Source organism: Gigantopelta aegis, chromosome 14 (assembly GCF_016097555.1).
Source record: "Gigantopelta aegis isolate Gae_Host chromosome 14, Gae_host_genome, whole genome shotgun sequence".
NCBI classification, from domain to species: domain Eukaryota; kingdom Metazoa; phylum Mollusca; class Gastropoda; order Neomphalida; family Peltospiridae; genus Gigantopelta; species Gigantopelta aegis.
The window spans coordinates 9629448-9656058 of NC_054712.1; the positions used below are offsets into that span (position 1 = coordinate 9629448).

The 26611-nt window shown below is 38.1% G+C and overlaps 1 protein-coding gene across 2 annotated transcripts in view; it reads right to left on the minus strand.

Annotated features, from left to right (window-relative positions):
* LOC121388033 (leucine-rich repeat and coiled-coil domain-containing protein 1-like) overlaps positions 1-26611 on the minus strand; it is a 378090-nt gene that overhangs the window by 169620 nt on the left and 181859 nt on the right. For both annotated transcript variants that reach the window (XM_041519233.1, XM_041519232.1), the window contains exons 11-12: positions 18839-18938; positions 7886-8004 (exon numbers count right to left, since the gene is read on the minus strand). In XM_041519233.1, coding sequence (XP_041375167.1) covers positions 7886-8004; positions 18839-18938 — 219 coding nt within the window. The remainder of the gene's footprint in view (positions 1-7885; positions 8005-18838; positions 18939-26611) is intronic.

Genomic DNA, 26611 nt, shown 5'->3' on the forward strand with positions numbered 1-26611 from the left:
ATATATATACACACACACACACACACACACACACATACATACACACACTTACATTTACTTGCTTAGAATATGAATTTATTACACCGCGGTGACGGAGATACCCGTGAGAGATTTTTCATATCCCACAATGTGAGATATGCTTTTTGAGAGGTCATGACCTCCGATCACTTTTCGCACCCTTGTTTTGGCTTTGTACATAATAAATGTAGCATATCTTACCATAATTTCACTTGAAAGCCATATTTAGTAAAAGGTACAATGTTTTAATCACAAGATTTTCTTCAAACACATTCAGGTGTGTTGTTAAAAAAAAAAAAAAGTCAATAGCAATTTTGCACTGAAATTTTTCCAGCATTCTTAAAACGGAAACGTCATGTACCCAATTTATAGTTATTGTAAGGAGATGCAAAGTGACGTCATTGGAATACCGACGTCATTCAAATTCAAAACTAATTATTTCAATTCCTATGTATTTGTTTGCTTTTTAGTATACACATGCTTTACAATTTACAGCTGTTTACTACTAGTGTGTGTTATTTGTTTTAATTAGTTTTATTTTTGGGATGGAGGGACTCTATGACATTGCGAAAGCATAAATACTTTAATAGTATAAAAAGAGTGCATAGGCAAAGAAGGGTTATGCCCTCTGAATCACTCCGCTGTTTTGTTTACGTTCAGTGTCCTGTTTAGTGACAAAAAATATATTTGGCGACTCAAATTAATAATGTAGTGCGTTGTAATAAATAGAATACTATACTCGTCCCCGTGAGAGACCGTTTATATTACAACTCATGTGTTGTCGATCGTACATCACTCGCTTCCGCTCGTGATGTACGATCAAAAACACACTCGTTGTAATATAAACGGTCTCTCACGGGGACGAGTATAGTATTCTCTATATATTTATATATTTAATGCAATTCTGGCCTGGTGCTTATAAAATCTTTAGAGTCTAGACGTGAGACTCTAACCGAGTCTGAGACACTAATGTCATTTCAACGCCATACAACTTGTATGTGTGTGACGTCATTAGAGATTGACTCTGGACTCTATAAAAGTGTTATAAGCACAGACCCAGATCATCCTAACATTTGTAGTAGTAGCTTGCATGTATCAATTTATTTTTACTTTCAGGTGCCAAAAATACCTTGAGATATAATGGTCGAGGAGAATCAAACCTATTATAGCTCTTTTATGTGCTGCCTTGTCTGTGGGAACATACATATAAAAGATCTCATGCTGCTATTGGAAAAATGAAGCAGGTCTTCTCTGAAGACTACAGGGGTCTAGGATTGATCCCCGTCGGTGGGCCCATTGGGCTATTTCTCGTTCCAGCCAGTGCTCCACAACTGGTGTAACAAAGGCCGTGGTATGTACTATCCTGTCTGTGGGGTGGTGCATATAAAAGATCTCTTGCTGCTAATCGAAAAGAGTAGCCCATGAAGTGGCGACAATGGGTTTCCTCTCTCAATATCTATGTTTGACGCCATATAACTGTAAATAAAATGTGTTGTCTGCGTCGTTAAATAAAACATTTCTTCCTGTTTTTTCCCCCCAATAGCCAAAGATTATTATAATCAATGCTCATCCTCTAGAGGTGTTGTTAAACAAACAAACTTTAGGCACCTAATACATGTATGACCCCATTACGTAAAATGAAAAACATAAAACAATGAAGTTATAGCAGAACGGCAGTGGCGTGACGTCACTAATGGTAGTTTTAGCGCTGAAACAAACACAGTGACCTAACAAAACACTGTCTTGTGATTAAAATTTGACCAATCAAGATTATAAGAAGCAAATTATAGTGCCAGAGATATCTCCTACAAAAGCCTTTAATGGATGATAAACTAGAATATTTAACAAGCAACATTTCTTCTTGCTGCTTTATAAAGATGCAGTTTCAGGTAGTAGTAAACCAAATAACATCCGGCTGGGTCAAAGTTCCGACGTGCGGTCAACTTTTTATCCCACAGTTGAGGCTACCTGTTCTGCCATTAGTGATAAATGTGAGTGTTTGTTGTGATAAATGTGAGTGTTTGTTGTGATAAAATGTGGTTTCATTTGGCCAGTAACTTCATGTAGTTTAATTTGAACTATGTCAATGTACCAACTACCATTGTGCTTGAAACATGTGCATAGCATAACAAGTTTTGTGTGGAACTAGGATAGTCAGAGACGCTACCCGTTATCTCTGAAATGAGCAGCTTAACCCCCAATTTTTTTCTGATTTACTTTAAGGTTGAGGGGTGGTAGTATTTATATCCAGAGTGTATATATATATATATATATTGATTGACATGCTGCATGTAGGAGTTTTAGCCACATGTTACTATTGTCGTCTATTGATTTGGTGGTGTATACACCCTTCAGTTGGTGCTTCTGTCCAAATGAAGAATAATCTATCATGGCTCATAAAACATTTAGGTTGTTAACTCAATCTCAAGAACACCAGAATTAGCATGGCAGTTTATGGAATGACAAAGACCAAAAATCTATTTTCGGAAATACTTAAAAAGAAAGAAAGAAAAAGACAATATTTTCACAGACTGCACTTAACTGGAGTATGAAATTAGATACGAATGAACTTGGCGCCTTCATGATATGCTGGTATGATAGGTCATATCGGAGGGAGTACAGATGAGGGGGGAGGGGCTGTATAATAGGAACCCTCTGTGGTAGAAATGTGACAGACACACCTAATACTGTCTGTCTGTCTGTCTGTCAGTGGCTGAAGAGGTGAACACGTTTTTCCTATCACATAAAATTTAATTACGATCTACTAATAAAAACAATTTCTCTCATCCGCAAGTGGGGTGGGACGTAGCCCAGTGGTACAGCACTTGCCTGATACACGGTCAGTCTGGGATCGATCCCTGTCGGTGGGCCCATTGGGCTATTTCTCGTTGAAGCCAGTGCACCACGATTGGTACATCAAAGGCTGTGGTATGTACTACCCTGTCTGTGGGATGGAGCATATAAAAGATCCCTTGCTGCTACTCGAAAAGAGTAGCCTATGAAGTGGCGACAGTGGGTTTCCTCTCTCAATATCTGTGTGGTCGTTAACCATATGTCCGACGCCATATAACCACAAATAAAATGTGTTGAGTGCATCGTTAAATAAAACATTTCTTTCTTTCTTTCTTCTTCTCATCCTCAGGTATATGGGACAGAGCTATCTCATGAAAGAACGCTATACTGAACAAAAAAAGAAACTTCCGATTTGTACATATAATATTTGTTGTGTTAAAGAATTCATTGTGTAATGAAATTATATAGGTAGTATTAGCCTTGAGCTGTATTATTAGGATTCATGAATTTTATCGATTATTTTTGCACTGTCAATCATCGACAACGTGAAATTCAATTTGCACATGCATGCATGGTTCGACATGTCCCGTGTAGTATTCGGTCAATTTTTTTTACTTGTTTTACTGACATTGTTGTCAAGTGAACGAAAACGCTTCAAAATGTGTAAAAAAATTAAAGTTTTTTACATTGTAGCATTTTTAGTATGCCAAGAATACCCAATAATTTATGCGAACGGGCGATTGGCATGCTTGATGCTGGCATGTCGACAGAAGAAGTTGCAACGACAGGAAGCACCAACGACTTGCCACCTCGTGGACGTCCGCGTGTTACAACACGTGGTCAAGACCGCTATATCATGAACACGCATTTGCGCAATCGATTCCACACCTGGGCTTCACAATAACCGAATCAGTGGGCAAACTGTTCGTAATCGTCTGCGGGAGAACGGTTTACATGCACGACGTCCTTACGTCGGATGCGTTTTAACGGAACGTCATCGTCTAAATCGTCTTAATTGGGCACGTGTACACACTCGTTGGATACGGCGACGCTGGAATACCGTTCTTTTTTCGGATGAATCCAGATTGTGTTTACAACGTGGTGACCGTTGGAGAAATGAACGCTATGCTGACTGTTGTGTTCTTGAACGAGATCGTTTCAGGGGTGGGGTTTCTGTCATGGTCTGGGCAGCCATTGCCCATGGTTATCATTCACCACTAGTCGTCATTGATAGCAATTTAAATGCTGAACGTTACTGCGATGACATTCTCGCTCATCACGTCATTCCTCTGTTCCATAACAACGCCAACATCTCTTTTTTTCAGCATGATAATGCCACCTCTCATACAGCTAGAGACACTGTAAATTTTCTTAGGACAAATAACATTGATTTCATTGATGACTGGCCCACTAAAAGTCCTGATGTCAACCCCATCGAGCATGCCTGGGATAGTCTGGACAGACGATTGAGGCGTCATCCCAACCCACCCGCTAACATCAACGAACTTCATCAAGCGCTCATTCAGGAATGGAACAATATTCCACAGGTAGAAATCAACACTTTAGTCAATTCTATGCACCTGCGATGCACTGCAGTGGTCAATTCAAGAGGTGGTCATACCAGTTATTAAGTGGGTGTTTTTATTTTTAACCCCTACCACACTTGGTCAAAATTTCTCCCAGTTTCTGTTAACCTATGGCCATGATTTTTGCACCAAACGATGCATCATGGAACACTCTTTAAACGCATATATAACAATTATTCCCCCGGTTTGTTTTCATCAAGTTATGTTCAAGCAAAGTTATCGGAAGTTTCTTATTTTGTTCAGTATATGTAAGACATTTCTATCCCACATGAGATATCATGCGCTTGCGTTTAACATGACCTCGTTGGTAAAATATGATGTCATATTAATGCGAGATGATAATGTGAGGTCATTAGATACAGTTTTAAATTAATATTTTGTTATTAAAACCTTCATCATCAAAGCTATCTTGTTAATTTGTAGTATTAAATTTTATTTAACACATGAAACAAACATGTGAAATATGATAGATTAAACGGTCAAATAAAAAACCGTTACTTTTTCAGCCATCTTTGTCTGTTTGTGTAAAATAATGATCTATTTAATGAATGAATGAGAGATAAAGACTCCATCATACATGTACTTTTTCTATCCCACATGACTGCATATGATGGAGTCCTTTAATATCCAGAATGTCAGCAGATTATTATTCCATTTAAACTGCAGACATGAAATTGCAAATGTGAAACACTGGAATATTAATTAATCTCATACACAAATTATGATCAACCTCAATACACAAATTCTATAATTATTAATAGAACAGAGGGTAAACAACTTTGAAATTAAAAAAAACCAAAACATTATGAAGAATATAAATTTAACATACAGTATATTCAAAATAAAATCTTCAAATGACAAAAACAAACATTATGCCAGTCTAGACGAAAACAGTGTTTGGAGCTGTGGTCAGATAAATCAACATTGGTACTTGCAATGAATTACAAGTATCAAACAAAATTAACAACATACAGATTTGAAAACATTTTCACATATACTGATAACACTAATAGGAAAGAAGGAAGGAAGGAAATGTTTTATTTAACGACGCACTCAACACATTTTATTTACGGTTATATGGCGTCGGACATATGGTTAAGGACCACACAGATATTGAGAGAGGAAACCCACTGTCGCCACTTCACGGGCTACTTTCTTTGATTAGCAGCAAGAGATCTTTTATATGCACCATCCCACAGACAGGATAGTACATACCACAGCCTTTGTTACACCAGTTGTGGAACACTGGCTGGAATGAGAAATAGCCCAATGGGCTCACCGACAGGAATTGATCCTAGATTGATCGCGCATCAGGCGAGTGCTGTACCACTGAGCTACGTCCCGCCCTTAACAGGAAAGAGTGACTGCAAGCATAGTGTCAGTAAGTCAATTGTGTCACGGACATCCAATCCCATGTTATATGTGTGTATTTTATACAGACAATAAATTATTATCTTGTTATAATGTACCTGATTTACTTATGGGTTTTAATCTTGTGTTTGTAACATGCAAAACTTGTTTATAAATTTTATATACACAATTTACATGTAGTCTTATTATTATTTAATTTTTTTTAATTGTAGTTGAATCCTGTTGGCTTGAACCCTGTCGGTGCTCAAGAAAGTGTTCAATTCATCTGGTAGTTCGATCTAAACATTTGGTTAATGTAAATTAACTTGGGACTTTGTTTTTGGTTTGAGTTTTGCAGTGAATTCAACCATTCCGAACCAACCTCGGGGGCGTCGTGGTTAGGCCATTGATCAACAGGCTGGTAGGTACTGGGTTCAGATCCCAGTCGAGGCATGGGATTTTTAATCCAGATACCGACTCCAAACCCTGAGTGAGTGTTCCGCAAGACTTAATGGGTAGGTGTAAACCACTTGCACCGACCAGTGATCCATAACTGGTTCAACAAAGGCCATGGTTTGTGCTTTCCTGCCTGTGGGAAGCGAAAAATAAAAGATCCCTTGCTGCTAATCGGAAAGATTAGCCCATGGAAGTGGCGACAGCGGGTTTCCTCTCAAAATCTGTGTGGTCCTTAACCATATGTCTGACGCCATATAACCGTAAATAAAATGTGTTGAGTGCATCGTTAAATAAAACATTTCTTTCTTTCGACCCTTCCGTGTTCAACCCAACCATTCAGTCAACAATGTGTAAGTGTAAGTCAGGACTTTGTTTTTGGTTCGAGCGTTGCAGTGTATTCGACCCTTCCGAGTTCACCCAACCATTCAGTCAACAATGTGTAAGTGTAAGTCAGGACTTTGTTTTTGGTTCGAGCGTTGCAGTGTATTCGACCCTTCCGAGTTCACCCAACCATTCAGTCAACAATGTGTAAGTGTAAGTCAGGACTTTGTTTTTGGTTCGAGCGTTGCAGTGTATTCGACCCTTCCGAGTTCACCCAACCATTCAGTCAACAATGTGTAAGTGTAAGTCAGGACTTTGTTTTTGGTTCGAGCGTTGCAGTGTATTCGACCCTTCCGAGTTCAACCCAACAAGATTCTACTGTACTTGTACTATGTAACTATACTGCCTCCTACAATTCCACAAGGAACGGCTTATGTACTTTTATATATGTGTTATTTTGTAAATACGTGATGTCCATAAGGTGAGACATTAATAAATTATCTATCTGTCTTGTCTGTATATGCTAATAGAATTTTTTTTTTTTTTAGTGATGTGCAAAAATGTTCTGTATTCGTCCTTGTAACAAAAACCTTAAGAATGCTGCCACTGCTGCACCACGCACGATGGACACCAAATCTCACAAGGGCCTTCATAATTAGATATTTTTTTGTAAAAAACAATACATATATTCAGGGCTTGAATTTATCGATATAGCCATGGGCAACTTGTCGCCGTGCCCCAGTGATATGCCTCAATGCCCTGAAAATTAAACAGTCTCATGGCCAAATTGGCCATGCTGTATTCTGCATCAAAATTGGTCATCACACACTAACATCAGGGATTTATCCAGGATATTTTTGTCAGGCTCACATGTCTGATGGGATTGGGAAAATTATCTCAAGTAAATCATACTGGGGATATTTTTTTCAGGCCACCGAATGATGCAGTACACCACTGCTAAATTAATTTATTACAACAGACATATATTAAACATATATAAGAGAATGAAGAGGAGACCCAAGGAGACCTGGAGAAGATCGGTGGAGTGGGAGATGAAGGCTCTTGGGTGGAGTTGGGGCCAGGTGACGAAGCTTGCAACGGACAGACAACATTGGCGTTCTTTGGTGTCGGCCTTATGTGTGACCACACACGAAGAGGATTACGATAAGATTTGGAATATTTAGCATAGAAATTTGAATTTTCAGAGCCACTTTATTTTGGGAAGGGGCCTATATCTTCGGACCCACAGAACGCCTGAATAAATCCCTGAACATGACCAAGTCTAAGCTGAATGACCTTGCCCTCTAATTTGGCAAGTTCGAGGCCTACATATTATATAATTATGTGTACAGTAAACTTACCTTCAGACTTTCGTTTTCTTCGAGTAGCCGGATCTTGGCCTCACGTTCGTTCATCAGCAATGTCTTGAGGTGGGCGGTGGCACCAACAGCCGTCTCGCAGGCCTGGCCATCCTCATGTGCTGTTAAACAACAGAAGAAAAAAGAAGAAGAAAGAGTTCAATAAAAAAATTAAAGGTGCATGTACCTCAAAAAACATTGTACAATATGATGTTAAAGGGACTGTCCTGAGTTTGCTGCAATTGTTCGAAATAAACACTTCGTTTGTCCCGACAATTGAAAATCTATTCGGACAAGCAAAATGTGCCTTGGTGGTTGTCCAGTGGACAAGTAGAAATTTTCAGTGCAGTTTTATTTTGAGCAATCACAAACATCATCCTGGTACTTGAATAAAAAGACAATAGATTTCTAGATGTATTTATCCAATGGACATGTGAACAATTCTGCTTATTTCTATTACTGAGATGTTGCCGACTAACAGAGACTTTTTAATGACTATAATTATGTATTTTGCTGTATAAAATATTAGTGGCTCTATGTTAAATGTTTTTAGGATCATCCTAGTCTTTGTACTAGGTCAACCTTTTATTTCCTGATATATATTTTTTCGTACATATACATACAAAATTATCTGGAGACCAAATTCAGTTTGGGCTACTTACAAATATTAAGACGATCAGAAACACACTGAATATACAAACACTGATATTCTAAACAAGAAAATATATTTAATATGTAATACTAGTTGTTCAAAGATTTTATTAGTGAGAAACATCTTACAATGAAGTAAACTCAGATCAGTTCCTTTAAAGTTACCACCTAAAATTATGAGTAATATGCATGATTATATATACTCACGGAAAAAAGTTCCTGTGCATCAGTAAAATTTCAGTGAGACGTATATTTATAAAATTTTAAAACACTGTTTTACATAGATGTACTATTTATCTGTCAAAAGTAGAGTGATCCCCTCCTGTCTTCTGAACCTGAAATACGGTCTACACAATGCTTGGTGCGCCGTCGGTGAAGATATAACAGAACAACGTATTGACGTCATGTCATGGTCACACTTTATAATCACCTAATCGGTTGCATAAAGTTCTTCCACTGATTGGCCTTAAAACAGGGATGTATTGGGATGTTAAAACTTGTCATTTCCAAATGATTCTACATGTGTACCCGCTTGATATTAACGATTGGTTAATGTGACGTCACATGTCGACTCACTAAACATGGACTATCCCTAGTATTCCTAAACTGTTGAGAACATCTCCGCAGACACTGCATAGTTTTCTGATGAACACCAATGAACACCAAAATGACTAGCAACAACGTTTGTGCCATTCTAACTGCAATCATGTCCATCTTTCGAAGCAGTTAATTTTCTTGCAGGCGTGACATCACATTGATGACGATCAGATGCCAACAAAAGTATATTTCTGAGTGATGAGAATCCATATAATAGTTTTAGAGACCAATGATAAAAAAAACAGACGAGCACGTGACGTCAAAGAGGAGAACGTGACCAAGAATGCTAGTAATGCAACTTATGATCACAAAGCATGAAAAGCTCCTGCAATTGATTGGGCACTGCTGGGATATGGAAGGATGTGGTTACACGTTTATTTACTGATTTTTTTATGACCAGATTTCAATTAAATTATACTCTGTATGCAATTATTTGGTGCACAGAAACTTTTTTCCGCGAGTATATATACTGGATGTAGACCATAAGGTAATTCTGACATAAAGTCTTAGAGAAGAAACCCACTACATTGTTCATTAATAGCAAGGGATCTTTTATATGCACCATCCCACAGACAGGATAGCAGATACCATGGTCTTTGATATACCAGTCATGGTGCACTGGCTGGAACACAAAATAGCCCAATGGGCCCACCGATGGGGATCGATCCCAAACCGACCGCATATCAAGCGAGCATCTTACCACTGGGCTATGACCCGCCTCTGGGAAGAGACTGACTGTAAAATATCAACCTGCTTCACTGGAGCCAGTTAAAGTTGCAGACCGTACATGTTGTTGCAATCTGTGAAAATGGACACTAAGTTTGGATAATTAACAATTAATTTAAACAATAAAATGTAAGTAATGTCTGATTTCAAGTATCAACAAGAATACTGACGAGGTACATGATACACCCCCATCAGGAGTACTGGTGAGGTACATGATACACCCCCCCCATCAGGAGTACTGGCGAGGTACATGATATACACCCCCATCAGGAGTACTGGCGAGGTACATGATACACACCCCCATCAGGAGTACTGGCGAGGTACATGATACACCCCCACCAGGAGTACTGGCGAGGTACATGATACACCCCATCAGGAGTACTGGCGAGGTACATGATACACCTCCATCAGGAGTACTGGCGAGGTACATGATACACCCCCATCAGGAGTACTGGCGAGGTACATAATACACCCCATCAGGAGTACTGGCGAGGTACATGATACACCCATCAGGAGTACTGGCAAGGTACATGATACCCCCCCCCCCCCATCAGAAGTACTGGCGAGGTACATGATACACCCCCCATCAGGAGTACTGGCGAGGTACATGATACACCCCCATCAGGAGTACTGGTGAGGTACATGATACACCCCACCAGGAGTACTGGCGAGGTACATGATACACCCCCATCAGGAGTACTGGTGAGGTACATGATACACCCCCATCAGGAGTATTGGTGAGGTACACGATACACACACACACACACATCAGGAGTACTGGCGAGGTACATGATACACCCCATCAGGAGTACTGGCGAGGTACATGATACACCCCCACCAGGAGTACTGGCGAGGTACATGATCCCCCCAGGAGTTTGACAGAAAACCATAGATACTGATGAACATGTTACGGGTATGATTCAATTCTAATTATGTGAAATGTTTGCAATGGGATGGATGAACAGTTTGTTTTGGACCAAATACAGATCATACTGTATCCATTGGAAAAGGTGCTGTCTGATTAATAAGTTATTGTTCTTTAGTAGAAAGGGAAATTTTGTTTAGCATGGGTACTCTGGTGACACATTTATATTGGCAGAGAAACTGTTTATGTACGTAATATTAACAATACAGAACCACCAAGAAATTAGCATATGTACTGTCGAGATGAATTGAACACTGGAAGAGTAATTAATTATATGTTATGGATAGGACAAGTAAGTACAGACAAATTATTTGATTTATTTGTATCACAGTGACCTAAATATTGTATGTGACACACCACCATCCCAAGTTGTTTCTATATGCATGTATCATCTATACATCTGTATGCAAGATATGGTCCAGACAAGGATTTACTGTTATGTGCAGTAGACCATGAAAAGTAGGTTATAGTGACCTAGTAATAGTATGTGACACACCGCCATCCCAAGTTGTTCCTACATGTGAGGTTTGATGGTCCTGTATGCATCTGTATACAAGATATAGTCCAGACAAGAAAAAGTTAACAGATGGACATATGGACGGACAGACAACGCCATACCATAATATGACCCATCATAGATGGGCATATAAAAATGGCTCTAACAGTGAAAAATACACCATCATAGTGTTTAACAACTAGGGTCTATCACTCTAATATAAATGTAGGATTTCTTTTTTTCTTATAAAATTTATTCTAGAACATGCATTAATCAAGATAATAGTCTTTGAAAGAAAATAGCACACAAGAGAAGAAAAACAAAAACACCTCTGGGACTGAATATATGCACATGTAGCAAAGAGAGAGAGAAAAAAAAGAAAGATAAAGAGGTGTAAGACAGCAATAAGAAATTAATAACGACACTGAGAGGAATGATACAGCTTGCATCAAACAAACTGTTGTATGCATGACAACGCAACCCATTGTGTGGTAAGGGGGAAAAAAGCCATTGCAATCTGTGTGAGATGTTTGTCGTGTTTTTTAACTGACAATGTGGAAGCACCACCAATTCATGCAGGCAGGCTGTCCTCGTCAATGCGTAAATACTTTCATCCTAATTATCTGTTTGAATTTTGGTCCTGCGTTTATAAACAGTATATACTCATTTTGGGTTTCTCTCCTGTAACAGTTGTGGTAGGGAACATGGCCTGAGGGAAGTGAAAGTAATATTGAATGACGTCATCTCAGTACATCTTAAACTATTATTATTATGGCTATTTGGTGTCTTATAGATGCTTGTTAACTTATTTTGACACTTGAGTGTGAGTGTGTGTGTGTGTGTCTGAGAGAGAGAGAGAGAGAGAGAGAGAGAGAGAGAGAGAGAGAGAGAGAGAGAGAGAGAGAGAGAGAGAGAGAGAGAGAGAGAGAGAGAGAGAGAGAGAGAAAGAGAAATGGAGAGGCAGACAGAGATAGAGAGAAAGAGACAGAGAGAAGAGAGAGAGAGAGAGAGAGAGAGAGAGAGAGAGAGAGAGAGAGAGAGAGAGAGAGAGAGAGAATGGAGAGAGAGGAGAGACAGAGAGAGAGAGAGAGAGAAAGAGAGAGAGAGAGAGAGAGAGAGAGAGAGAGAGAGAGAGAGAGAGAGAGAGAGAGAGAGAGAGAGAGAGAAAGAGAAATGGAGAGAGAGGCAGACACAGAGAGACACAGAGATAGAAAGAGAGAGAGAGAGAGAGAGAAAGATTGTTGGGATAGCAGAGGGAGGAGAAACATACAAAGAGGGTGTGAACCATGCATGCCCCATAGGCTACTCTTATTAAAAAACAATAAAAATAAAAACAAGTAAAAAAGGAAATGATATACACTTTCTCACATACATTTTCCAAGATGAAAGTTAACTTTTGAATTTTTATTGATTGATTATCACTTCATTCATGTACTTATCTTTAACACCCAACAGCTGATGTATTCTTTGTCAGTCTGTCTGTCCATCTGTCCCTCCACCTCTCCCCCCATCCATGCATTCCCTGACAGACCAATACATACTATGGCTGGGAGGATAAAAAGACACCCCCCCCTCCCCCCGCCCCCCAAGTCCATCATGACCAAATGATCTTATGGTTATTACACCCTGAACGAGCACTCTACCACGGAACTACATTCCATCACCACGGCTAGCTTGAGAGATGAAAAGAAAGGTAAGATGTTGGCTCTTGATGACAAGCAGCAGGGATTGGCTAAGCAGTAGAGTGCGTCTTTCAGGTGCAACGGAAATTTGTTTTGTTTAACAACACCACTAGAGCACATTGATTTATTAATCATCGGCTATTGGATGTCAAACTTTTGGTAATTTTGACATATAGTCTTAAGAGAGGAAACCTGCTACATTTTTCCTTTCGTAGCAAAGGATCTTTTATATATGCACCATCCCACAGACAGGATAGCACATACCATGGCCTTTGATATATCAGTCATTGAAGCACTGGCTAAAATGAGAATTCAATATCAGCTGCTCAGGTGTCGGGATGTGGTAAATAGGGAATACCTGGTTACTGTCTAAGATATTGGCTTTATCCTGTGAAGGTTAGAATGTCAAATGCAGTGAGGCTCTGCCAAGCTGCATTCCCCATTCACCATTCGACACAAGCAGGATAAAGCTGATATCTTAAGACAGTAACCCCAGTTATTTATTTTATCCTGCAATCCTACGGAATAGTTGGAAAATAATTATTTATTCCAGTTTTAATCGAGTATTGTCAACCTAACAAGGCTTTTGCCGTATGACGTCATACAAGATGCATGACTTCATTATTTGTAAGACGCTAGCTACATTCTGTCACAATAAAAAAGCATTTCTAAACTCTAATTCATTAATAAATATATAAAGTTTTGTATTGTTATTGCAAAACTAAAAGTTATTTAAAGAGTTTAAAGAGTATGTTTATTGAAAATCTACTCTGAAATACTCGAATCGAGTCGGGCTTATGTCACGTGACTTATATTTTTTGTCAGTGACCGAAAATATATAGATTTATCTAGTTATCTTATCTTGCCAGTGTATACAGTGATTGAAAATATAGAGATTTATCTAGTTATCTTATCTTGCCAGTGTATACAGTGATAATATATAGATTTATCTAGTTATCTTATCTTGCCAGTGTATACAGTGATTGAAAATATAGAGATTTATCTAGTTATCTTATCTTGCCAGTGTATACAGTGATTGAAAATATAGAGATTTATCTAGTTATCTTATCTTGCCAATGTATACAGTGATTGAAAATATAGAGATTTATCTAGTTATCTTATCTTGCCAGTGTATACAGTGATTGAAAATATAGAGATTTATCTAGTTATCTTATCTTGCCAATGTATACAGTGATTGAAAATATAGAGATTTATCTAGTTATCTTATCTTGCCAGTGTATACAGTGACTGAAAATATAGAGATTTATCTAGTTATCTTATCTTGCCAGTGTATACAGTGATTGAAAATATAGAGATTTATCTAGTTATCTTATCTTGCCAATGTATACAGTGATTGAAAATATAGAGATTTATCTAGTTATCTTATCTTGCCAATGTATACAGTGATTGAAAATATAGAGATTTATCTAGTTATCTTATCTTGCCAATGTATAAGTGATTGAAAATATAGAGATTTATCTAGTTATCTTATCTTGCCAATGTATACAGTGACTGCGGGATAAAAACAATAAGGTATATTATAATCAGCATGTCAGGTCTTTGACATCACTTTTCTGTGATTTGGCATCTCTCTGTCTGTGATCACGGTCTATCATAAGGAAGCATGAGATTACAGCATTACAAACTGCAATATGAACACTCGTTCAACACCAGTCATGGGATCAAAACCTGGTCATCAAGGATGATATTAGTACGAAGGCATTATACATGTATTTCAATTAAAATAAAAACACAATGGGCCAAATTTACAAAGCCTGTTTATGTCTTCAATGCGTGTAACTGCATACATTTACGTTGCTTAAACACGTGTCTTTAAGAATAACACACTTTGTAAAATTTAGCCCTTGCAGTTTACATTGATTAGACTGGAAGGAAGGAAATGTTTTATTTAATGACGCACTCAACACATTTTATTCACGGTTATATGGCATCGGACATATGGTTAAGGACCACACAGATATTGAGGGAGGAAACCCGCTGTCGCCACTTCATGGGCTACTCTTTTCAATTAGCAGCAAGGGATCTTTTATATGCACCATCCAATACAGGATAGCACATACCATGGCCTTTGATGTACCAGTTGTGGTGCACTGGCTGGATGATTAGACTGTACATAATGAGATAAATCGGTGCAAGATGGGGCCAGTTGAAGCCCAATGGTAAAGCACTCACCTGATGTGTGGTTGGTCTCAGATCGATCCCCGTCAGTGGGCCTGTTGGCCTATTTCTCATTCCAGCCAGTGCACGATGACTGGTATTGTCAAAGGCTGTGGTATGTGCTATCCTGTCTGTGGGATAGTGCATATAAAAGATCCCTTGCTACTAATGGAAAAATGCAGTGTGTTTCCTCTCTACGACTATATGTCAATTTACCACATGTTTGACATCAAATAGCCAATGATTAATGAATCAATGTGCTCTAGTGGTGTTGTTAAACAAAACAGACTTTAACTGTGCAAGATATTACTGCAGAAAATGTGACCGATGTATCGACCTAAACCTTGCAATGTCCGACACCAAGTGGCAATGATTTGGAGATTGATGAGGAGTTTTTAATTCTCTGCAGAACTTTTAATGCTGTGGACCATCTTACATTTGTTCCCATGGCATATCTTTTGCCCATCACATTTTCTAAATTGCAAAATCAATTATCATTTAGTCTACCTCTTTACAAAGCATAGAGTGATATTGTTCCATGTCTATTGAAAAAAACATGTCAATAAACAAATAATAAGATGCTTGGCATTTATGGTAACTCCACAATATAAAATATACATTCATGTGAATTAAATCAATATTTTTTAATCTTCCTATATTTGTTTTTCTGTTATATGTCATACACATTTTCAATTTTTAGCCAAGCCAATCGTGTCATCTAATATTTATTGAGATTGATTATGGTTCTTTCATGGTTGGCCACTTTACAAATGGTTATGTTTTGTCCGTATTGTTTCAATGTGGTCGGCCAGTTCACAAGTTTTAACAATGGATATAAATTTTACAATATTTACCTTTTGTTTGTATTATTTCAATGGAGTCCGCAGCTTTATGAATGATAACAATGTCAAGGTCAAAAGACTTAACGTGCACGCTCAGAACAAGCTATTGTAACTCACGTCTATTATGGCAGGGCTCGAACTTAATGGCGGCACCGGCGGCAGTTGTCATCGTTGAGATATATATTACCGTAGGTAGAGAGCATCACCGATGGCACTTTTGTACCGTCGGTAAAGTTCATTAACAATGGCGAAATGTACACATCTGGTGTACAATATCTGCCAATATTTAACATTTACACATTTAATGTATGTCTACATACAACAAAATAGCCTTTCAGTCATGTTTATTTGCTGCAAATGTCACTTGTTAAAAAATTGCCATATAGGCTGCCTCAAAATTGCCATCGGTGGGCTGTTTGACTCATGACAATTCTTTAAAAATTGCTGTGGGAGCCCAGACCTGTCAACCTTTAGTCAAGAGAAAGCAGGAGATGTGTGTTGAAAAAGCAGGAGATTTTTTAAATTCACACAATTTAACCCAAAATTGCAAGATTTACAAAAAACATTATTACAATAAGTTATATGAATACTATATAATGTCATATATACTTCTTAACCTTAGATCTTGGCATTAAATATTATTATGATTTAATAAATATTTAAATATATATGTTTATACTGCTAATTGGTCTTTTCGTTGTCTTGCTGTGACATGTGATTTTAACATGCATCGTGTGTATCGCTGTCAACTCGGAGTCTGGCAGTTCAGATTCGTCATAGTTGCATTATGTAATCCAGTGGGAAGACATTTTACAATTCAGAGGTGTTATTAGAACTAAATTGGATTTTTTTTTTTTTTATATGGCAACACTGAATGTCAATACACAGCCTGTTGAATTAGCGGCAACACACTTCGTAGCTATTACGATGATAACAAACATTATAATAACACGTCATTTTGTAAACTCCATGTGCTTTTTGAACAATATAAATAGGCTATCCCACAATTCTCACTTCGGCAAAGGTTAAACAGTCGGGACAATTCGGCCTGTTACATTCTCAGAAACCGAAAGTAGTCGACATTTTCCGAATGAGAAAAAAAAGGCAGTTACTTCCCTTATGTTATTTTGACAAAAGAGGATCGATTTTTTTTTATGCTTACAAAAATGTCATTTAACAGGAGAAATTGTCTCCCGCACAGGTTAAAGGAGATTTGATCAAATACCGTGAGACTCCTGCGGAATCCGGGAGGGTTGACAGGTCTGATGGGAGCCAACTTCTTCTTAAGTTTGAGCCCTGCATGGGCGTGTAAGTGTTGGCTCTTCCCAACTCTTCCATACAAGACAGTTAACAATGTATATAAAGATTCATAGTTACCTTTAGTCTGTATTGTTTTTATGTGGTCAAACATTTTACGATATTTAATCAACGTATATGCAACAAACTTAATTAAGAGCCAAAAAAAAGAAGAAAGAAACAAATTAAAGAAGCAGTAGATATTTTCAGCAGTTTTATATTTTAAAATGGTAAAAAAAAAAGAACCCTGATTCTTCCATTGTTGTATACAAGATCAATGTTTACCGTTAGTCTGTATTGTTTTAATGTGGTCGGCCAGTTTACAAGCTGTTGTTAACTATGTATACAAGATCGATGTTTACCTTTAGTCTGTATTGTTTTAATGTGGTCGGCCAGTTTACAAGCTGTTGTTAACAATGTATACAAGATCGATGTTTACCTTTAGTCTGTATTGTTTTAATGTGGTCGGCCAGTTTACAAGCTGTTGTTAACAATGTATACAAGATCGATGTTTACCTTTAGTCTGTATTGTTTTAATGTGGTCGGCCAGTTTACAAGCTGTTGTTAACAATGAATACAAGATCAATGTTTACCTTTAATGTGGTCGGCCAGTTTACAAGCTGTTGTTAACAATGTATACAAGATCAATGTTTACCTTTAGTCTGTATTGTTTTAATGTGGTCGGCCAGTTTACAAGCTGCTGTTAATAATGTATACAAGATCAACGTTTACCTTTAGTCTGTATTGTTTTAATGTGGTTGACCAGTTCACAAGCTGCTGTTAATAATGTATACAAGATCAACATTTACCTTTTGTCTGTATTGTTTTAATGTGGTCGGCTAGTTTACAAGCTGTTGTTAAAAATGAATACAAGATCAATGTCTACCTTTAATGTGGTCGGCCAGTTCACAAGCTGTTGTTAACTATGTATATAAGATCAATGTTAACCTTTAGTCTGTATTGTTTTAATGTGGTCAGCCAGTTTACAAGCTGTTGTTAACAATGTATACAAGATCAATGTTTACCTTTAGTCTGTATTGTTGTAATGTGGTCGGCCAGTTTACAAGCTGTTGTAAACAATGTATATAAAGATCAATGTTTACCTTTAGTCTGTATTGTTTTAATGTGGTTGGCCAGTTTACAAGCTGTTGTTAACAATGTATACAAGATCAATGTTTACCTTTAGTCTGTATTGTTTTAATGTGGTCAGCCAGTTTACAAGCTGTTGTAAACAATGTATATAAAGATCAATATTTACCTTTAGTCTGTATTGTTTTAATGTGGTTGGCCAGTTTACAAGCTGTTGTTAACAATGTATACAAGATCAACGTTTAGCTTTAGTCTGTATTGTTTTAATGTGGTTGACCAGTTTACAAGCTGTTGTTAACAATGTATACAAGATCAATGTTTACCTTTAGTCTGTATTGTTTTAATGTGGTCGGCCAGTTTACGAGCTGTTGTAAACAATGTGTATAAAGATAGATGTTTACCTTTGTATTGTTTTAATGTGGTCAGCCAGTTTACGAGCCATTGTAAACAATATATATAAAGATCAATGTTTACCTTTAGTCTGTATTGTTTTAATGTGGTCAGCCAGTTTACGAGCAGCTTGCTCAGCTTTCCATCTGCGTTCTCGTTCCTCATCCAGCTGTTTCATCAGTTGCTGTAAATAAAAAAAGATATGACATGATTTTGATAATTGAGAATACTACAATTTTTATCAAATATAATTTATACTCATGATCAACACATGAAATCTGGTTTAATTGAATCTAGAGTAAGTTTCTGGCACTCGTCCTTTTGTAAATGGGTTTTTTGACACTCGTCTCAAGAAAATCAATCATCCTTAGAGCAAGCTTTAGCGAGCTCCAAGAAGGGCAAGCTTTAGCGAGCTCCAAGAGCAAGCTTTAGTGAGCTCCAAGAAGAGCAAGCTTTAGCGAGCTCCAAGAAAAGCAAGCTTTAGCGAGCTCCAAAAAGGGCAAGCTTTAGCGAGCTCCAAGAAGAGCAAGCTTTAGCGAGCTCCAAGGACTGATTTTCTGGAGACGAAAAACCATCTAGTGGACAAGTGCCAGAAATATTTTCTAGTTAAATCATTCTTATCATTTTAGTATAATTATTATAAAATTCAGTACATTTTATTTTTTTACCGTGATGTCGCTCTTCTCAGCCGATACAAATTACGTCACTAAAAGGAATGCATGCAGCATTACATATTACGTGACGTCAGGTACTACCTTTGATTAGAGAATGACGTAAGGGACAGGTAACAACGGCTGTCAACTTCCTAAGTGACGAGACCATTTGACCAATCAAAAGGGCGCATTACTGTCTTGGGGATGTACGTGTGCTAGGTGGTTTTTCTAGCTTTCTGGAACCTTTCTACTGGCTGACTGAACTAGTGGTAAGTATTAACACACTGGACACATGCAGTTAGGATATACTGGGCCTGTCTCATTGTCCTCATATGACATCCCAGTGCACCACAACTTGTATATCAAAGGCCGTGGTATGTGCTACCCTGTCTGTGGGATGGTGCATATAAAAGATCCCTTGCTGCTTATCGAAAAATGTCCATGAATTGGTAACAGGGGGTTTCCTCTCTTACTATCTGTGTGGTCCTTAACCATATGTCTGATGCCATATAACCATAAATAAAATGAGTTGAGTGTGTCGTTAAATAAAAACAGTTCCTTCATTTCATATGACATCATGGCATGCGACTAGCATTACAAATACATACAAATGGACAAACATTATGAGTGCCTTGTACGAGAATAGCTAATCAATGGACAAGACAAACATTGTTGCTATGCAATTGGTTATTCTTCTCACTGTTCTCGTCTGAAGCACTCGTATCGTGTGACACCGCCTTAAAATAAATAACTTTACACAGCTGAGTTTTGTATTATAATAATCCCATTGTCGATAAACAAGGTGGTGGTGTATGTGTTCAGTTTAAACAGAATGTGGATAAAATGACTACCATTACAATAGACATATGGATTGCGGTTAATTCCATAAGACAATCAGTTTAAATTATACTGTTACGACATAACCCGATTAGCAAGTATTTATAGCAAACAAAGATCACAGCGACCTATACTCCAGTACTCGTGCATTTCATAATTATGTGTAAAAAAGAGACTTACGTAATATGGCAAACTTGAGACCAGTCTAGTCCTTACACAGATTTTGTGCATTAATTAATTTGTACAAAAATAGAAAACACTGTAGGCATTTTGTGGTAAAATGGGTAAGTGTGGTTTACGACCCTTTTATGTAGTCCGACACTAAAGTGGAAATACAGCAGCTTTACAGTTCCTGTTATCATCTTCTTTACAATGTTTGTGAATGAATGAATGTTAATGACACCCCAGCACAAAATAAAACCAAACACATTGGCCATTGGGCATCAAACAAAGATATAATGTTTGAATCAATTTAATTTTTTTTTTTTTTTAACAAAGATAGTGTTGACAGCTGTTAAAGAGTCACAATTATGAAAGACACATTAATGAAGCATATTAACAAGCTGGTTGACTTTTTATAACATCACACATCAGGTTCTATACCACATCTTTTTTCAGTTATTAATTGTCCATTTGCATCAAAAGGGAACCAATAAAATGGCATGTATATATTATTCTACAATTAATAATGCCAAATATGCATATACAGTGTTTCTGCCAAAAAGACATTTTTGGGTATGGCACTACGGAATTAAATGCAACCAACGGGGCGTCCCCTACAAAGAAAGTGGGTTAAGTTTAGAGTTGGTGTTAAAAAAATCATACAATGATAAAAAGAATTAATTTTGTCAAAAGGTAAACTTAAAAAAAAATCAGCAAATTTTTTGAGTATGGCACCATACCTGTTTTACTCTCTGGCAGAAATCCTGATATATAACTCATACCACCTCACATAAAAAATTTCGGCAAAAGAAAAAAAAAAATCTCAATGAAAATTAAAAAACATGTCTTCTAACAAATTACCATCAAATTGCATCTACAGGTTAAATCTCCTTACTTGATGTACAAGGAAGGAAATGTTTTATTTAACGACGCACTCAACACATTTACAGTTATGTGGTGTCAGACATATTGTTAAGGACCACACAGATATTGAGACTGGAAACTCGCTGTCGCCACTTCGTGAGCTACTCTTTTTGATTACCATAGCAGCAAGTGATCTTTTATATGCACCATTCCACAGACAGGAAAGTACATACCACGGCCTTTGGTACACCAGTTGTGGAGCACTAGATGGAACGAGAAATACCCCAATGGGCCCACCGGCGGGAATCGATCCTAGATCGATCACACATGAGACGAGCGCTGTACCACTAAGCTACGTCCTGCTCCCTTACAGATACATGTACATGCCAATTCACTGGTTCCCTTTTCACTTGAACAGACTATATAACAAACCAGAAGCAATGTTTTATTTAACAAGGCACTCAACACATTTTAGTTATGGTTATATGGCGTCGAACATACGGTTTAGTTAAAAAAAAAAATTGTTTAACACCACCACCATAAATCATCGGCTGTTGGATGTCAAACATTTGGTAATTTTGACATCTGGTCTCAGAGAGGAAACCTGCTATATTTTTTTGATTACCGGTAGTAGCAAGGAATTTTTTATATGCACCATCCCAGACAGGATAACACATACCACAGGCTTTGATATTTACCAATCGTGGTGCACTAGCTCGAACGAGAAGTAGCCCAATGGGCCCACCAACATATGGTTAAGGACCACACAGATAATGACAGGAAACATGCAATGAGCTACTTTCCGATTAGCAGCAAGAAATCATTTTTATATGCTGAATCTCACAGGACATCTCACAGCCTTTGTTACATTACTTGTGGAGCACTGGTTGGAACGAGAAGTAGCCCAATGGGCCCACCAACATATGGTTAAGGACCACACAGATAATGACAGGAAACATGCAATGAGCTACTTTCCGATTAGCAGCAAGAGATAATTTTTATATGCTGAATCTCACAGCCTTTGTTACATTAGTTGTGGAGCACTGGTTGGAACGAGAAATAGCCCAATGGTCCCACCGACGGGGATCGATCCCAGTGCATCAGGCGAGTGCTTTACCACTGGGCTACGTCCCGCTCTCCTGGACTACAACAGAAGCAGGACCTTCATAAATGTTAAAAATATCATGTTTTCCCAAAGACAAATCAAGATAATAAGCCATACAGAGATGCCAACCCTAGTTGAAGTATCATAGGAATCCAGGCCTTTTAAAAATAGGAATCCCATCCTTCAAAATAGGAATCTTATCAGAGATGGTTCAGGAGCACGTTTTTTCGACATTTTGGTAAAGTCAAGTTCAAGGCCGTACCCAACTGGCAAACTTTGGGGCTATTCGAAAGACCGATTGCTAGACTAGTTTATTTTATATTGTCACGCTCGCTATGCTCATTATTCAGAATCCATAAGTTTAAAGAACAAGGCAGAAAACCAATCTATGATTGTTGACGGTGAAGAGGAAAAAGGTTCCATTTGTCTGGTGTTAACAACATTTGTACCTTCCAAAATACGATCCGACGCCAAACTCGTGAAATTACGATTTTCTTTCTAAAAATCGGAATTTCGAACAAAACAATTGTAATAGCGTAATCTATGATTTAAATTCGTAATGATTATGCCAAATTTGTAATGGTTGGCATCTCTGAGCCATATAGCCTTTGGTGTCACAATCATTGTTGGAACCGGAAATTGGCTAACAGGTTCATTGACGGTGGAACTGATCACACGTACAACAACTCAAACCCCCAGGCTGTTACTCAGTCACTGAGCTATTTTCAGTTTCGTTCTTTTCCGTGATTATATTCAATTATGTTTCTAGCACACAGCCCTCGGCACACACCTTAGTTATCTGGGCTTACGATCTGTCTCTCTGTCTGTCTTTCAAAGGTTAGAAATTAGTGAGGGAGATGGTATGATGCAACCGTATACTTTGTCACTGATCTGAACTTCAGTTTTGGTGGGTAGAGCTGATGCCAAGGTACTGTCACTGGATAAGCTGGAATAGGGAATGACCATGCTTATCCAAAAAAAGTTTTTTGGGAAGAACTCATTAATGAACCCAAAGGAATATTTGTTAAAGTTAGTTTTGTTTAAAAAACCGAAGCACCTTGATTAATTAATCATCATCTATTAGAAGGAAATGTTTTATTTATATATTAACAACACTCTCAACACATTGTATTTATAGTTATATGGCGTCAGACATGGTTAACAACCACACAGATATTGAGATAGGAAATCCACTGTCGCCACTTCATGGGCTATACTTTTTTATTAGCAGCAAGGGATCTTTTATATGCACCATCCCACAGACAGGGTAGTACATACCACAGCCTTTGATATACCAGTCGTGGTGCATTGGCTGGAACGAGAAATAGCCCAATGGGCCCACTGACTGGGATCGATCCCAGACCGACCGTGCATCAGTCGAATGCTTTATCACTGGGCTTCAAAGATTAGAAGTTAGTGAGGGAGACGGTATAATGCAACCTTATACTTTGTCACTGATTTGAACTTCAAACTTGGTGGGTGGAGCTGATGCCAAGGTACTGTCACTGAAAAAGCTAGAATAGGGATTGACCATACTTATCCAGTATTTTGTTTGGGGAAAGAGCTCATTAATAAACCCAAAGGAAAATGTGTTAAAGTTAGTTTTGTTTGACAACACCACTGAAGCACCTTATTTAATGAATCATCATCTATTGGATGTCAAATGTTTTGCAATTCTCATACTTAAAGCCTTCCAAGGAAACTTGCTATACTTTTCCACTAGTGGCAAGGAGTCTTTTATATGCATTCTCCCATGGACAAAGCAGCACATACCACAACCTTTGTCAGGGAGCACTGGTTGGAATGGGCAAAAGGCGAATGGGTCTGCTGAAGAGGTTTGCTCTTATGACCTAGGTACCACAGGAAAGCACTCTGCTGACTGAGCTATGGACACAACAATGACACCTCAACACATTTTAATTCATGGCTGTTTGGTTTCTAACATGGTTATTTAGTTACTTGGGCCTACATGTAATTCACTAAACTCTCGCAACTTTGCGATCTCGCAGTGCAATGCTAAAAGACTTGCAAACAGGATGCTTTGTTGTCTACAAGAGCCTAAGAGACCTTCCTTTGTGAATGAGGCTCAAGAGAAACCTTTGTTTTGCTTAACGACACCACTAGAGCACATTGATTTATTATTAATCATGGGCTATTGGATGTCAAATATTTGCTAATTCTGACATATAGTCATAGAGAGGAAACCGGCTACATTTTAAAAAGTTGCAACATTTATGGTGGCAGAGTATCACTGCTTGCTTGCTTAAGTATACTATAAATAGTTCCACAACAGTGTAGATGGGTATATGCACCTCCATGAATTTTCTCCCCCCCCCTTTTTCAAAAAAAAAAGAAAAAAAGAAGAAAAAAAGAGAGAAAGATCCTTGTATATTCAATTTTGGTTCAAATATTTGACATTGAGCTAAATGCAACTAATTGAAAATATCAGGATTAACTCAAGGTGAAGATATTCCTGGTGCCTGTTAATTAACCCCAAATACCAAATGCTCGGCCACTATATAGCTATACAGGTCATCATGAACAAGAAAGCACTATAGCATGTCCAAGTAACAGTCTGTAACATAATAGAATTATTAAAGAGTTGGAGTGTCTAATGTAGACCAATGAGTGTGTCCCTCCTGCCCCGGAATTGGTCACTTGCGAAGTCAGAGGCTAAATCTGAGGTGGGCGTGCCTGAACCTCTGTGGATATGGGCACGTAAATAGAGTTCCCATCCCATCCCATCTATTCAGTGTGTAATGCAGACCATTGTAGCCAAAAGCAGCTTCCTCATCCCCAGAATAAGACTGTATGATTGGCTGGACAAGCCAAGGCTGAGTTACCATATCCTGTAACCTTGGTCTCTAGGACATCTGGAGGCAGTAGCAGATTTCTAAACTGCAGGATGTCGCTCAGTGCAATTGGTCATAGGATCCTTGATGAACCAGGAGTTTTTGTCATCACAACCATCTTCCTCTTACACTCACTCTCTCTCTCTCTCTCTCTCGCTGTCTCATCAAGACCATCTCTTCTCTTTTACTGTGTGTTATCCCATCTTTCTCTTTCTGCCATCCCAAACATCTTTTTTTCTCTCTTTCTCTGCTATCCCAACCATCTTTCTTTTTTCTCTATGCCAAGCACACCATCTTTCTCCTCTCTCTCTGCCCTCCCAACCATTTTTTTCTTACCATGCCAAACATCTCTCTTTAACATCCCATCTCTCACAGTCTGCACTCCCAACAAGCCAACAATCTCTCTCTCTCTCTTTCTCTGTCTCTCACCTCTCCTTCTCTCTCTCTCTCTCTGCCATCCCAATGATATAACATTATGCTGTTAGATGAATGCATCATGTTACTGTGAATCATGAAATTAATGTGTGCAAGATATTAATGTGAAAAATGTGTCCCGATGTATTGGCGCAATAATTACTTGGACACACTACACTTTGATCCTATGTCGGCACCCAGAAAAACAGAAACAACCAAAAATGTGCATGTGTTCTGGACAAGCAAAACGAATGGTCTATTATTTTTGTTGTAGATATACTATGTCAGCTCCACACCTTATCATTTCTGTGGTGCTCTGTTTAAGAGGTACAGGAAATTACTATCGACCAACATAAATGGCTAGCTTCCACTAGTTTGACTGTCAAACAAATGCCAACTGCTATTGTTTCATTGATGTGAGCTAAAACCAAATTAAATTCTGTGAAAACAAATTCAGCGCTTTTTGTTTTGCAGTGTTGTCTTTAAAAGTTGCACTTGCGAGACGCATTAATAAATATACACATGTTAGTGTGTACATGTGCCACACGTTCATATATGTTCCATATTTACAGCAAGCCTAACATACAACAGGAAAGACAGGTTCTTTGCAGGTTCTATAGGAAATGTTTTATTTAATGACACACTCAATACATTGTTTATTGTTTATACAATATTTATGGTTATATCGCGTCAGGCATATGGTTAAGGACCACACATATATACAGAGAGGAAATCTGCTGTTGCCACTTCATGGGCTACTCTTTTTGATAGTTTATATGCACCATCCCAGACAGGATAGTATATACCACGGCCTTTGTTACATCAGTTGTGGAACACTGGCTGGAACAAGAAATAGCCCAATGGGGCCACTGACAAGTATCGATCCTAAACCGACCGTGCATCAAGCGAGCGCTTTACCACTGGACACTCTGAGAGTACTGCTGAAGCAATAAATGTCCACTACCGAACA